This window comes from Pteropus alecto, unplaced genomic scaffold, assembly GCF_000325575.1.
Source record: "Pteropus alecto unplaced genomic scaffold, ASM32557v1 scaffold398, whole genome shotgun sequence".
Classification (NCBI taxonomy): domain Eukaryota; kingdom Metazoa; phylum Chordata; class Mammalia; order Chiroptera; family Pteropodidae; genus Pteropus; species Pteropus alecto.
Genome location: NW_006442497.1, coordinates 400,721 through 416,040, shown reverse-complemented (window position 1 = coordinate 416,040; position 15,320 = coordinate 400,721). Strand labels below are relative to the sequence as shown.

General features: G+C 43.4%; 1 protein-coding gene and 1 long non-coding RNA gene across 2 annotated transcripts in view; one reads left to right on the top strand and one right to left on the bottom strand.

Moving 5' to 3' along the window:
* Window positions 1–15,320, top strand: part of ITGAE (integrin subunit alpha E) — a 58,056-nt gene that overhangs the window by 31,068 nt on the left and 11,668 nt on the right. Inside the window, exons 16-24 of the mRNA XM_006922207.3 lie at window positions 770–900; window positions 2,228–2,358; window positions 3,619–3,773; window positions 4,934–5,062; window positions 8,128–8,201; window positions 11,391–11,523; window positions 13,491–13,589; window positions 14,084–14,163; window positions 14,854–14,931. Coding sequence (XP_006922269.1) covers window positions 770–900; window positions 2,228–2,358; window positions 3,619–3,773; window positions 4,934–5,062; window positions 8,128–8,201; window positions 11,391–11,523; window positions 13,491–13,589; window positions 14,084–14,163; window positions 14,854–14,931 — 1,010 coding nt within the window. The remainder of the gene's footprint in view (window positions 1–769; window positions 901–2,227; window positions 2,359–3,618; window positions 3,774–4,933; window positions 5,063–8,127; window positions 8,202–11,390; window positions 11,524–13,490; window positions 13,590–14,083; window positions 14,164–14,853; window positions 14,932–15,320) is intronic.
* LOC112471409 lies at window positions 6,066–8,128 on the bottom strand. The gene is made up of 2 exons (XR_003043285.1): window positions 8,021–8,128; window positions 6,066–7,376 (listed from the first exon to the last, which is right to left on the bottom strand). It is a non-coding gene; the product is annotated as an uncharacterized LOC112471409 (long non-coding RNA).

Here is a 15,320-nt window from a genome sequence, read left to right as displayed (position 1 = left end):
ATTCCTGACCTGCCTCAGATCCTCTTTCCTCTCTTTCTGTTCCTTTTCTGGCTCTTGTTCCCCACCCAACCCTCCATGCCTTAACTCTCATCTCCCAGACTCCATTGCCAACCTCTCAATCTACATCTTTTATGGGCACTTTTACCCACTTCCAGCTCATTTCTCTCCTAAGGTTTAGTTCCGGGTGTCCAGCTGCCTCCTCAGCACCTCACCTGGATAGCCCCGAGACATCTCATTCCGACCCTGCCCAACCGAAAGCATCTTCTTTTCCCCAGACCTGCTACTTCTCTGCACCCTCACCGCCCTCCCCAGAAACCTGGAATAATCCCAGACAGCTGACACCCAGCACAGCCTGTCAGCCCCCATGTCCTAACAATTCTACCTCTCCTAACCCAGCCCTTCTTCTCCATCTCCACCACCCTTGCCCCTTCCCCTTCCTTCCCATCTTCACCCAGTGTCTCATTAGACATGCCCACCCTATACCCCAGCCCCACATCAAGCCTCCTTGCACCAGACTGTCCTCCCGTTCCCACTCCAACTGGCCCTTGGCTGTTTCCTCAGCCACCCTGTTCTGTCCCATTCCCGGCTTTCCTCATCTCCCTTGTTAAGTCCTACATGCTCTTCAAGGCTCCATTCTAATGCCACCTTCCTTGGGAGACCTTGCTCTGCTCTTTCCAGTTTCTAAATTGAGGGCTCCCTGGGGTGGGGACTGAGGCTGATCTGCTGATTTGAATAAAACCAAAAAGACTCCCTTTTCCCTCCTCCACAGCGGATCAGTGCCTCATCGGTGGCCTCAGGACTCCACTACTTTGGCATATCTGTGGATGGTGGCTTAGATTTTAGCGGCGACGGCCTTGCTGACATCACTGTGGGCACTCTGGGCCGGGCGGCAGTGCTACGGTAGGAGTCTGCTCTGCCTTCTGGGGTCCCAGGACCCAGCCTCACCCACTTGCCCTTCCCTGAATGGCCCCATGAAGACACTAGGCACTGATGGGAGGAAGTAAGTGAGGTGGTTTGGGGAACTGGCTCTGCCCATCTGGGTCTGAACCTCAGTTCTCACTTAATGGTGGGAGCTTGGGCATGTTATTGAAGTCTAAGACCCAATTTGCTCATTTATAAATGGGAATAATAATAGTGCTTACCTCATAGAGTTATAAAGATTGAGAGAATCTATATAAAGTATTTATTTAGCACAGTGATGGCTGCCATTATTAATTTCAGAGATTCTGGGCTCATCCCTAAGTGAATTATCAAATTCCATGTCCATAAATAAGCTGAAGGAGCACCTATCTGCCCTGTGTTCTCCACTAAGGCCCAAACCTGGCTGTCAACTCAATACGCCTCTTAGTATCTCAAAGTCAGCATGTCTAAGAACAGATCTCTTATTCTCACCCACTCCTCCTTGTCCCCTAACCGATGCCACCCCAGGCTTCCCATCTCAACAAATGATACCATTTGTTCAGGACAAAAACCCAAGAGTCATCCTTGATTCCTCTTTTCTTTCCCGTTACCCCATCAACACATTTTTGTTGGCTCTGCCTCCAAAATACCTCCCCATCACTTGCCTGGATCACCACCATGGCATTCTTCCCTGCTTCCACTCCCCGTACTTCATTTTCCACACAACAGCCAGAGTGATCCCTTCATCCTGCTGCTTAAAACCCTTCAATGGCTCTCACTTAGGATAGAATCCAAATTCTTTACCATGGCCCGTAAAGCTCTCCGTGGCCTGGCCCTGCCCTGCTTTGCCTCCCCATCTCCTGTTACTACCCTCTGTCTTACTAACTGTGCTCTAGTCGTACTTACCTCATTCCTACCACGGGCCCTTTGCACTCGCTGTGCCTTCTGCCTGGAATGCAGTTCCCCTAGATCTTCATATAGCTGGCTCTTTCTTGTTAACAGATCTCAACTTAAATTGTTTCCCCATTAGTGAGGCCATCTCTGACCACCCAACTTAAGTAGCCCCCATTCTCTCTGACCTTATCCTATTTTTATCACAGCATCACCTCACATAGTATTTTCCTGTTTCTTCTAGTTTATTTGCTTGTTGTCTATTTCCCCCTAGAGCAGGGATTTGTCTCTTTTCCTACTGTATCCTGAAGACTCAGAACAGCAGCTGGCACATTAGAGATGTCCAATAAATATTCATTGAATGAATGAATGAGCCAAGTACTGATCCGGAAGTCCTATGGTAACTTCTCATGGTCCTCTTTGCTGTCTCGTTTAGCTCAAGACCTGTGATTCGCCTGAAAGTGTCCATGACCTTCACCCCCAAAGCGCTGCCCATTGGCTTCAACAGCAGCGTGAATGCGTATTTATGTTTTGAAATCAGCTCTGAGACCTCAGCTGCTCAGTCAGGTAACAGGCAGCCCCGCTGACCCGCCCAGTGTTGGGGTCATTCCTTGTTGGCTTCAGTAGGGGCCAGGGGTGAGGGTTTGTGTATTATGAGGTCCTGGTATTTGAAATCCCTCTACTTGGAGCTTAGTTCCTTTGACATTAGGTTCTGTTTAATGTCAACTGCCTAGAAAAGGGTGATCTGCTGTTAAGTCAACACTCTGAAGGAGTTAATCTGACCCTGTTAGGAAGAGGGGCATTGTACCCTTTATTCAGGGTTCAAGGGTGGAGTTTCTGAAAGAAGACTCAGAAAAAGGCAGCCATTTTCCCATCCCCATCTACTGTGCCTAGGTGTGTGTATGTGTAGGGGCTCCTGAGAAGTGCCATTCCTCTTTCTGATTTACAGCTTCTTCCCTTCCCTCCTCACTGTGTCTCCCTGGCTTAGGTGGGACTGGTTAACCTGTCAGAGACCTGGCCTTTCTTCCCATCCCCTTACCTGGCATTGGTTGGGAGGCTGTTTCCAGATAGCAGAGGGTGGGCCTGGCTTGTTGACAGCCCAGGTACTTATTGCCAACCCAAGAACTCCCCTCCAGAATAATCCATCAGCAACAGACCCAGGGTGTACCCTCTCGGTAACAATCCCTGAGATGTCTCTCTGATTCCCACAGGTCAGAAAGCACTCTATCAGGTAGGGTGGCTTTATCGCAGAAGGAGGCCATCATCAAATGTGAGAGTAAAAAGTGACAGGCCTATCAGTTCCAGCATATAAGCTGAAAGATTCAGACCACAGAGTGGCTGCTGCTGAGTGGCTGCTGCTGAGTGGCTGTGGGACACTGGGCAGGTGTCTTTCACTCTCTGGGCCCTGGTTTCTATTCTGTACAGTAAGGGAGTTGGTTCAGGTAATCTATAAGGTACGTCCAGCGCTGCTGTCCTCAGGTTTTACTCTATGGTTTCTCTCTCCATTCTCTGTATTATTCCCCCTCCTCCTTTTCTCCTTCAATCCCAGCCTCTGCCCTGAGCCCTTCTTCTCCTAGGGAAGACTGACTCGGCCTTGGAATACGCTGCTTTGGGTTTGGGGCTAGAGCACTGAGGTACCCTAGTGCCAGAAGACCACGAGAAAATAACCTTTGAAGTGAAGAAACTTGAAAGTCCAGCCCTAGGGAAGTGCCTATGTAGGAATACCACTCAGGAGGGGCTCATAAGGAACCTCAGGCACAGTGGAGGCCCCGTGTCTGTGGCTTGCCCATTCCAGCCTCATCAGGAAGATCTGATCTTCACTCCCAGGCCTCAGAGAGACATCTCTGAACTTCACATTGGACGTGGATGTGTTGAAGCAGAGGAAAAGACTACGGTGTTCAGACAGAAGAACTTGTCAGAGCTACCTTTGGGAGTGGTCCAATCTCTGTAAGCCCTTCCTGCTCATTCCCACAGAGGGAGAGGTAAGTGAGGAGTTTAGAAGCATCCACAGGGGTCTGTGTTTTTGAGAAGAGAACTGAGGTACATGCGATGAAAGATACCTATCTGTCCATACAAACTAGGCAATTAAAATAATCATAATAGATCAAGAACCACATAATGGTATGGGAGATGGAGTTAATTATACCAGAAATCTAAATTAAAGAAACCTACCGAAATTGAACACTAACTCTATCTCAAGCTTCCTAGCAGCTGAACAAAAAGGGAAATACTGTAATTGCTGACATGTTTCTTGGTAACAAATTGAGTATAACAGGGTCCCTTCCCCTTTCCACGTCATCTAACCTCACTTGATAACAATAGTGGGGCTGAGGGCCCTTCCACAAATCAATGTCAGAAAATTGAACTAGAGAAAGCAGAAATAGAAAGACAAAAGTTATCATTTGCAAAGGTTTACTCCTGACAAAGGCGCCTCAAAACATGAAAAAATGTATTTGTCAGGACTCAGAGCCTGACAGGACCTAGAGCTTTGGATCTATAAGGATAATTTATTCTAATAACCTTATAAATTATGCTTCTGGCTACACATCTGTTTCCACATCTGTTCAGATTAAGAAAGTTTCTAGAGAGTCTATGGCTTCCTTAAATAAAAGCGTAACTACCTTTTCCACTGGGAATCATGCTCATCTGCTCTCGTGATATACCATGGCAGAAAGGTTCACTCAGAGAGAATGGCAAATGACATCCCAGGCAATCAATCTCCTTTTCTTTGGTTTTTACCTCTCTAATATATCCTCCATGCTGCTTTGAGAAAGATCATTGTAAACACAAATGTGACCATGACTCTTCCCTTCTGTGGTTCCCATTTGCTCTCTGAATAAAGTCAAGTTGTTTTTTAACTCCTGAGGGCCAGAATCCCTTTGTGATTGGGGCAGGAACCATAAGGAGTTATGAGATCTGAGGCAATAACTGATCAAAGGAGATTTTTCCAATGCTCTTGGGAGTTTGGTTAAATGGAAGCTTTCCATTTCAGCCTGGCTTATTTGGAAGAGGCTTAGGACTTCTGGCTCACCACTCTTATTATTTATTTCTTATTGTGACTACATCAAAGTTAAAAGTATTCTCCTTGTTGTACTCTCCCCCACGTCCAACTCCAATTCTGCATTTCTTGGTGACTCTGCAGCTCTGTGAAGAGGACTGCTTCTCCAATATCAGTGTCAAGGTCAGCTACCAACTTCAGACCCCCAAAGGCCAGAGGGACCATCTCCACCCTGTCCTGGACCTCTACAGTGAGCCCTCTGCCATCTTCCAGGTGATTCTACCAACAGCTAGGACCAGACCCTCCTGGGAGCCATTCCCCAAAAAGCACCTGCTCCTCTAACTTCAAAGACTGTTAGAGTTGGGTCTTTAGACAGTATTTGGGCCCTTTACTGCACAAACGGGGGAAGTGAGTTCCTGAGATGGTTGTTAGTTTGCGTAAGGCCTTAATGGTAGGTAACCTGATCACCAAACCACCCACCAAGACTAGTTCTTCTTTTATGTTCACAAAAAGTGCTTGCTATATATTTAATGAAGGATATGAATACATTGCCTGACTTGGCAACGGTCTCTGATGACTGTGGTGGGGGTCCCATGTGGGAACTGGACTGGAGCTGACCTGCCTTGCATTGTAGAGAGGATGTCCTTTGCACACCTGTCTACCCAGGTCCTGCCCAGGACCTTCAGGCTGAATGTTTGGCCCACAAAACTTGCACCCTAACAGGTGGGTAGTGTCACAAGAAACTTTTCTCATAACTAAGGGAAATCAGAGGGAAAACACAATCAAATTTCCTGATTCTATGATATTTAAGGTGATTATGTTCCTACCCAAGCTCTAGACCCCAGGATATTCTTTAGTCTTTATTCAGAGAGCCTTATGGGGTATAGATAAATCAGCAATATCAGAGAATTGACATGAGCATTAGAGTCATAATTACAATTAGGTGGAATAAATTGAGTCTCCAGAAATAAAACTAAAAAACCAAAAATAGTTCACGCTGGCACAGAAAAGCTCCAGATAACATATTTCCAAGTAATCATAGGATACTTCTGACTGTCCACTATTTTTACCAAAATGCTCCATATTAATTAAATTATATAAGCCTTTAGCTCCAGTTTTGGTCAATACCCAATGCATAGTCACAGATAGTAGTAAATAGAAATAAGAGAGCAACATAATCAGGTGACTGTTTCACTGCTCATCTGCCTAGGAAGAGGGAGAATCAGGTTCCTCATGAACAAAGATTGTCATCTTAATTTTTTTAGGCAAGAAACAATTTTTAATTTTGTAATAGTATATATATTTTATAAAGAATTTTTTAAATTTTGGTACTGACGGCCAGTTAGATGATTCAGAAAAGATTTGGAGAACTACTGTTTTGTCAATAAGTATATTATTGCTAATTATATATATTCTGTTTTTAAAAACTTTATTTTGAAATATTTGGCTTACTAAAAAAGTTATAAGACTAGTCCAAAGAATCCCCAGGCATTCTTTATCCAGATTCTCCAAATGTTAACATTTTTACATTTTATCACATACTTTATCATTCACATTGCTTTATCATTCTCAATTTTTATAGACAGTATATATACATATATTACACACATATATACACATTCATATTTCTGAACCATCTGAGAGTAAGTTACAGATATACCTCTTTATCCCCCTATACGTCAGTATATATTTCCTAAAAGACAAGGACATTCTTACGAAACCACAGTACAATGATCAAAACCATGAAATTAAGAATGATAAAATACTATTATCTATAAACTTTATTTAAATGTTATCAGTTGCCCTATTAACATCCTTTATAGCAAAAGAAAAAAATTGTTTTCTGGTCCAAGATCATTCTTTACATTGTCATAATTTATATTTAGTCTCCTTTAACCTGGAAGTTTCTGTCTTTAATAACTCTAACATTTCTGAAGGGTACAGGCCAGTTATTTTGTAGAATGGTCCTCAACTTGAATCTGTTTGATGTTTCCTCATGAATAGATTCAGGTTATGCATTTTTGGCAGTAATATCATAGATGTGAAGTTGTGTCCTTCCAAGTGCCTCCTAGCAGGAGGCATCTCATGTAGCTTTGTCCTATTACTGGTGCTATTTCCCTTTGTAATTAATGGGGAGATGCCTTGAGATTAGGTATGTATCCTGTTTAACATTCATTCATGATTTCTGTCTTAATCAATTATTACTTTGATAGTTTGGTAAAGATATTTTTTATTCCACTGATAAAATGGGTGAGAAGTGATATGGTATTAATTTAGGCACATAGATATTTCCAGAGAATGAGTTCTAGCTGGGAGGTTAAGGTAGTTAACCCTGCTCTCTCACTGGAATTGGGTGAAAGAGAGCAGGTTACTTGGTTATATTAAAAGCAGAACTGGAAAAACCCTGCTCCAAACTGTTGACCCACTGAGAGCTCCAAACTCTGACTTCTGGAAAATGCATCTCCCTTCTCCACAAAGTAGAAGGTTTCCTTTCTAGCTCTGGAATCCCATTCCAGCTCCAGGCCATGGTAACAGTCCTTGTATAAAGCCAGCAGTCCTTGTATAGAGCCGCTGAGGTGGTCATTGGCTGTTGAAGAGATAAATGCAGAGATTGCCCAGTTAAGGAGCTGGCTGTGTTTCCTTCACAATAAAAAATAAACCTAGATTCTTTAGGAATTTTGATTTTTTCAACCCGAACTAGGGCTTTCCAGCCTTGACTGGGCCTTTGGACCCAATGAGACTTTCTGAATTAGCTTTAATGTAGGCAAGATTGCAAGGGGAATGTTTAACCTACAGAAAAGACTAGCCATGGGGACAGAGTACATTGCAGGACTGGATCTTGACAATATTTAGTTAGGTATCCTCCCTTTGTGCCCCTGCTGTTGCTGCTTGAAAGGACTAAGGAAGCCTTTATTCACATAGGTTTTCCTACCCAAAGTATTCAAAGTAGTAAGTTGTGAGTGTTGCAGCTTAATCTGCATGATGTGCATGTGACAAGCACTCCCACAATTCCACAAAGGTCACCCTGTTTTTGATTTGGCCAGAGGACTGACTTGTGGTATACCTGTGTTATAGGACCTAGCACGCCCCCTACTTTACAGTCACCCATCACCCGACTGGTACCTGACTGTCACCTCCTACCCATAAGATCAAGGAATGTCACAGTCACAGCTCTCTCGGTCATGTGGACACAACCTCAGCCTGTCAGCCTTTACCTCTCTGTAACTGTACCTTAGAGTCAGCATGAGGGACGGGTGTGTCCTAGGGAGATCATGAGGCAAGGCTGCTGGGGATGGCGTGGTCCCTGGGCTGATCTCTGCCCTTCTGTTTGGTTACAGCTGCCCTATGAGAAAGCCTGCAAGAATAAGCTGTTTTGTGTTGCGGAGTTGCAGTTGGCCACCACCACCTCTCAGTGAGTTGGATTCAGTAGTCATAGTTTCTGCAATTAACTTACTCCTGAAGGCTGACCTGGGCAAACCCTTCATCAGGATCGATTGTTCACTTCCTCCTCCTTCGCCAAAGGGCTTTTGCAATAATTATCTTATTGCTTCCTTAGCTACCCTATGAGGGAGGCAAGACAGAGATTTGTTTTCCCATTTTATAGATGAGGGAACAAACTCAGTAGTTGAGAGTTTGTGTAGAGTCATCTGGTGGACTTGAACTCAGGTCTCTTGACGTCCCCAGCAATGCTATTTCCATAACCCAGTGTCTCTTGCTCCTAGGACCACCTCAATTAGAGGTAACCTCTTTCTCGACTCATCTCTTAACCGAATTATTTAATTTATTAAATATTTATGGAGCATCTACACCATGCCAAACCCTCTAGATGCTGGAGATACATCAGCAAACAACACAGACAAAAAGCCCTGCCCTCCTGATGCTTTTAGGGGAAGAAAATAAATAAGTAAATTTTATGTTGATGAGATGTACTATGAGGAAAAATAAGGCAGGGAAGGTTGGAGGGAGTGCTGGGTGAAGGTGGAGTTGCAGTTTTGGGTAGTCAGAAAAGGGCTCACTGAGGTGACATTTTGGTACATGCAGGAGGAGGTCGAGGAATAACTATGTGGGTGTCTGAAGGAAGAGCAATAGCAAATGCTCTGAGGTGGGAACAGGCCTGGAGGTGGGAGGAATGGCCAGGACACCAATATGGTTGCAGTAGAATGAGGGAGGGAGAGATGATGTGGGGGTGGGGGAAAGGTCATTTGAGGCTGCATAGGCCCTCCATAAGGGCTTTTACTGTGAGCTGGGAGGCAAGAGGAATGATATGACATTCCGTTTTAACAGGATCATTGTTTTTGCTGTGTTGAGAATAGGCTGTGAGAGCAAAAGTGGAAGCAGGGAGATAGTAAGGAGATATTATAATTACTCAGGTGAGAGATAATGGTGACTTGGGTCAGAGAAGTAGCAATGAAAGTGATTGGTTATATTTTGAAGGGAGAGCCCCATAGGATTTGATGACAGATTGGATGTGGGGAGTGAGAGAAAGAGAGGGGTCTAAGAAGTTTTTTAAGGTTTCAGCTTGAGCATCTAGAACTGTGCTGTCCAATTCAGTAGCCGCTCATCACATTTGGCTATTTGAATTTAAATTAATTAAAAGTAAATAAAATCAAAATTTTAGTTCAGTTGTATTACACACATTTCAAGTGCTCAATACCCACATATGGCTAATGATATTGAATAGCACAGATACAGACCATTTCTATTACTTCAAAGTTTCCTTTGGATCATGCTGAATTTTTCAGTGATGGTCATGACAAGAACCGAATTGAGGAAGCCTTTGGAAGAATGGTTTTGGAAGGCAGGGTGTGGAGGAATAGATCATGAGTTTGGTTTTGGACACGTGATGGTCTTAAAATGCCCTCCCTGGCTACCAGTGCTGTGTGTGTGATATGGTACTGATGGCCAGCTGGCTGGCGTTGGTGTCTATGGGGAAGAACAGTTCCTGGAGTCCTGGTAAGCTCTCTCATAGATATTTGCAGGACTGCGTTTCGGATGTGGATGGCTTAGCGCTGCCTATCTCAATCACTAAGGGTCCAATTCAAGACTTTTGAGTGCTTTGGAATCTGGCCTAACAAGGAGACACAGCTGTTTCCCACAGGGAATTAATTACAGCCAAGAACTGCCCTCTCAATTCCTTGTGAACTAGAGATGCAGCACACACGCTGGCTCTACATCACCCCCTAGTGTACATAGAAAGCACTCTTCAATTTTCAAAAGTATTGACCTAATTGTTAGCATCCAAATGTCTCAGTGATTTTTGACCTTTTTGTGGACGTAGATCTCCTAAAGAATCGAAGGAAAACTACAGACTTTTCTCCTTAGAAGATTACATGTGCATACACCAGTGTTTGCATTTGGGGCCCCTGAAACTGTCCCTGGCCCTAAGGTTAAGAACCCCTGTTAAATACCGTGATGACTCTCAGGTCTCTCCTCTGGGCTCTAGAAAAGTATATCCAACTGACATTTCAACACCTCTACTTTGTTATACTATAGGCACCTCTCATCATGTCCCAGACTGAACTCTTCTGGTCAACTTCCGCCCTCTGATTTTCCTTCTGTGTTCTCTCCCTCATGAATAGCACCAGGCTCTCTTTTTCACTCTGCTCACGAGTACGGCCTTACCATTTCTGGTTTCTATCCCTTCTCTCCATCCCCACACTACTGTCTTATTTCAGGCACGTGTCATCTCTCAGATGGCTCTCCCAAGCAGGCTCTATTTTTGACCCCTCTCTCCCTCCAATCAATCTATCCTCTTCTCAGCTGTGATAGAAAACAACACAACAACAAAACATGTCACATTACTTCCCAGAGCTACATATTCCATCTTTGAACATTTCGGATGGCTACAAAGTTTTCTTTGTATTGTTAATGTTTTCCTGTAGACTCGATTATTGATAGTGGTTCTGCACTCTGAGGCCCCGCAGTACCACAGTGGACTGAAGGAAGCACTCACAAATCCCCAGGTCTCCTCTTTTCCAGGCTACAAACCACAGCCTTTAAATTGGAAGGGCCTGAATGATTTTGTAGGTGGGAAAGCTGAGGCTGAGGTAGGGCCAGGGGCAGGGTCTGTCTTATGCACTGCTATTTCTCCAGTGTTGAGCAAGGTATCTGGCACAGAGAAAGTACTCCATAAATATGTGTGAAATGGAAGAATTTTGTAATGAAGTGCCTTGCCTAGGGTCACAGTGAATTGGTGGTAAAAGAGCATTTAGATCCAGTTCTCCCAATCCTTTTTGAAGTGGTTAGACCTCAGGCAAATTAGTTAGCCTCTCCTGGCTTCTGTTTCCTGCTCTATAAAATGGAGAGTAACCATCCTGTTTCATACAGTTATTATGAGGATAAATTGAACCTATGAAACATTTAGTACAGTCCCTGGCATGTGGTAAGTACTAAATAAATGGCAGTCATTATTACTATCTCACACAGCAACTCAGGTAGGTATCGCAGTCCAGGTGTTCGCTTATGTTGAGGGGAAGAAAATCTAGGCTAAATGTATCCTTTAGGCAATTTATCTAAGTTAAGAATGTGCTACTGCATTTCATCTAAGTTTTTAAAGAATAAATAAACTGCTAACACTTATCTATTTGCCTACCCTGGGCAGGCAGGAACTGGTGGTGGGTGTCACAAAGGAGCTGACCATGAACATTAGCCTAACCAACTCTGGGGAAGATTCCTACATGACAAGCATGGCTTTGAATTACCCCAGAAACTTACAGTTTAAGAAGATACAAAAGGTAATTATGACAGCAGTCTTGGAAACATGCCACTTATGGTTTTTCCTCCCTGCATACCTTTTTTTTCTTTTTTTCAATAGCAACCTCTTAATTCTGTCTCCAGCCTCAACCTGGTACAATAAATGATTATTAACTAGATGAATCCTCTCCAATCCAACTATATGCCATAGATCCAGCCATGTCAATCTCTACCTCACAAACCTTCAATGGTGCTATTTTGCTGCACAATCACTCCTCCCTGCCTGCAACCTTTCTTAACCCAGGTTCCAAGAGAGAAATAATCTCTAATAAATTAGCTTGGATGGGAAAAGTAAAAGTCAGCCCTGCTATTTATTAGCCTGGGATCACAGACCAAAGCCAGCTGCAAAACACTAGGAAACAATATTTTCCTCAAGGATATCCTGCAGCTATAACATATAACTGAAAAATTTTGTTCTCTAAAATCAAAGGCAATCAGAATCTTTGCTGTTTGCAATTATATCTGTAATTATGAAACCATCTCACTCTTGCCTGGAGAATCTAAGTTACTCTGACAAAGAGAAGCAGTCTATTTCTATCTGAGGTTCAGAGCTTCACATAAAGCATTTCTGGACAAAATTTCACATCCATCTTAAGTTTTCAAAGAAATGAGTCTCTGGGTCCACTTTGCAGTCCAGTTGAGTGACCCTACTACACGCAACCCTGCTTTGTTTTGAGCCTATGCAAACACTGCTTCAGCAATTTACAAATAGCCGAGATATGGAAGCAACCTAAATGCCCATCAACAGACGAGTGGATAAAGAAATTATGGTTCATATACACAATGGAATATTACTCAGCCATTAAAAAAAAAATGAAATCCTACCATTTACAATGACATGGATGGACCTAGAGGTTATTATGCTGAGTGAAATAAGTCAGAGAGAGAAAGATAGACACCCTATGATCTCACTTATATGAGGTATCTAAGGAACAAAAAGAACAAACTAATCAAAAACAGACTCACAAATACAGTGGACAATTTGGTGACGGACAGAGGGGAGGGGAGTTGGGAGGCTGGGAGAATGGGGTGAAGGGTTAAAGAAGTACAAATTAGTAGTTGATAGTTGGGCATGGGGAGCATGGCAGAGGGAATGCAGTTAGCATTAATATGATGGCTAAGTGGAGGGCCAGGGGAGGGAGGGAGCAATTGCGGGGATTGTTTTATGAACATTATAGATATCTAACGAATGTACTGTATACTTGAAAATAATTTAAAATTAAAAACAAACAAACAAAACACTGCTTCATTTCCATTTCACCTGAATGCCTCCCTGCCCCAGAATCCTTTAATAACTGTTTTACTTGTTTGAGAAGACACACCACAGTGCAGTTTTCTCATTATAATGAGTCAATAAACTTGGCTTCATCAAACTACTAGTTTGTTCCTAGTGGGGGCTATTTGGGCTAGGACAGCATCCATTATATGAAAAGAATAAAATAATCTCCTAAGCATCTAGAATGGAATTAGTGATGCACCCTCCTTGGGAGAATTAAGAAAATAGTAGTCCTCAAATAATTTTCCATATTCAGTGGTCTAGATGAGGAATCATGATTGAAAAAGGCTGCATGGTGGTGCTTGGGCTCATGCTGACCTTCTGGCCCATCACATTATGGTAAATTTGCATTGGTCCAAGGACCAGTTCAGATGTCTCCCTCCCCATGAAAACTTTCAGATTCCTCCAAGTTGGAATTCATCTCTTTCTCTACTGCTTTTCTCTGTACCTCTTAGAGAACCACTCCTTAGGCCCTGTACTTGAATTCCTCAACTATCTACTACTGAGACCACCTGCCCAGCTTGTGAGGGAGACAGGGACTAGGTCTGATATATTGTGTCCCAAGCTCCTAGCAGGTGTCTGGCATGTGTTAAAATCAGCAATGTTGCTGAATTGGTGTGAGGAAACTGTTTTTTTTTTGCCTTTTAAGAATAGTCTTTTCTGTGTTAACAGCCTCCTTCTCCAAACATTCAGTGTGATAACCCTGAGACAACTGCTTCTGTCCTGGTCATGAACTGCAAGATTGGTCACCCCATACTCAGGAGGTCATCTGTGAGTGTTTTGATTAGCTGACTCTTCTCACTCGCTACCCTGGAGTTTGTGTCTTCTACTTCCCAGTCTCATCGGAATCTCTCAGTTGTGGTCTCCATGCTTCCCTTTACTGTACAGTCGATCCCTAGCAGCACTTAGAACTGCCAAGTTTGCTCCGAAAGTAGGGAGTGGTGGGGTCAGGGATACAGCCACAGGCAAACTGTTGGCTCACTGCAATACAGCAGAGTGAAGTTGGGGGTAGAATGGAAGGAGCATCAGACCCAGAGTCCTGATGTGCCACTGATGATCTCTGTAATGTGGGCAATCTCTGAAATTGTTTCCTCAGTTGTAAAAGGGGATTAAGAGGCTTATATGGAATAATAAACGTGGAAGCATGCTTGGATAAAAAACTGTGAGGAATATGAATTATGTTTTCCAGGCCTGTTTAATTAGTAGGAAGCAGTTTGAATTGTGAGTACTATAGAGAAGAATCAAGTGACTTTTTTTTTTAATAGGCAAACTTTTCAGTAGTTTGGCAGCTAGAGGAGAGTGCCTTTCCAAACAGGACAGCTGACATCTCTGTTATGATCACGAAGTAAGTATGCCTGTGACATAGTGAGCCTAGGCTATGGTCCTGGAAGAAATTTCCCTCCCATGTGCTATGGCTCCTACACTGCCTAGGAAGAAGAGAACCTCAGTGAACCCAGAGAAGACAACTGTGTCCCCACAGTGGCCTGGCTTTCCCTTCTTGTTATCAAAGATATTTAAAACATTCTTTTATTGATACACAATGTAAAATTATGGTCTAGTCTGGTAGAATGAGCCTTGGACTAGAGTTCTAATTCTGGTTCATTTAACTTTGGAGAAGCTGTTACCTGTAAAACCTCTATGTTTGGGGGTAAAGTGGAATATAGTGTTGGGAAAGGTTGTCAAATGGGGGTGATTCTGACCGCCTGAAGTAATACCTTTAGACATTTTTGATTGTCATGACTTGGGGGGTGCTACTGATATCTAGTGGGTAGAGGCCAGGGATGCTGATAAACATCTAACAATACACAGGACAGCCTCGCAAAAAGAATTATGGCCCAAAATGTCAATATTGTTGAGGTTGAGAAACCCTCTTTAAATCAGTGTTTCTCCAAGTAGGGTCTTTTAGCAGTCTTCTGCACTCGCTTATCTCCAAGAGTCTTTTCTTATCTAACCACTGATGACCCTGGGGAGCCAAGGTACAGAAGTGGCCATATGTACAAAGCAGGTGTGCTGTGAACTGACACTTATTTCCTAGTTTCAATGAAAGAAGATCTTTGGTCAGAGAGACCCACAGCCTTCAATACAGGCATGCCTTCATTGCAGTTCTTCCCAAGTAAGTACTTCTAAGGGGCCAACACCTGTGCAACAGCTTCAGGTATTCTCTCTTGTGATTGGAACTGGTGGTCAGGCTGGATGTGAGCACTGCCTTTCTTTGAAAGGAGGCTGCTTAGAATCCAGGCTCCCATTGATCTCTCTGGCACTAACAGTTGGGTCCTAATAATCCCACGGTAGTAATCAAAGGAGCAGTGCCAAATGGTCTTGCTACAAAAAGGTACTGTCATGATGCTGAGGGAAGAAGAGAGGGGCCATGGGCTTGAGAAGGAAGGAGAAAAAGAAGACCACTCTGAAGAATGATAGACACAGAACCAGCCCAAATACATGGAATTCAAATATTCTACCTAATCCCAGCTGTCCTACCACCACTTTACATTTTGACAGTTA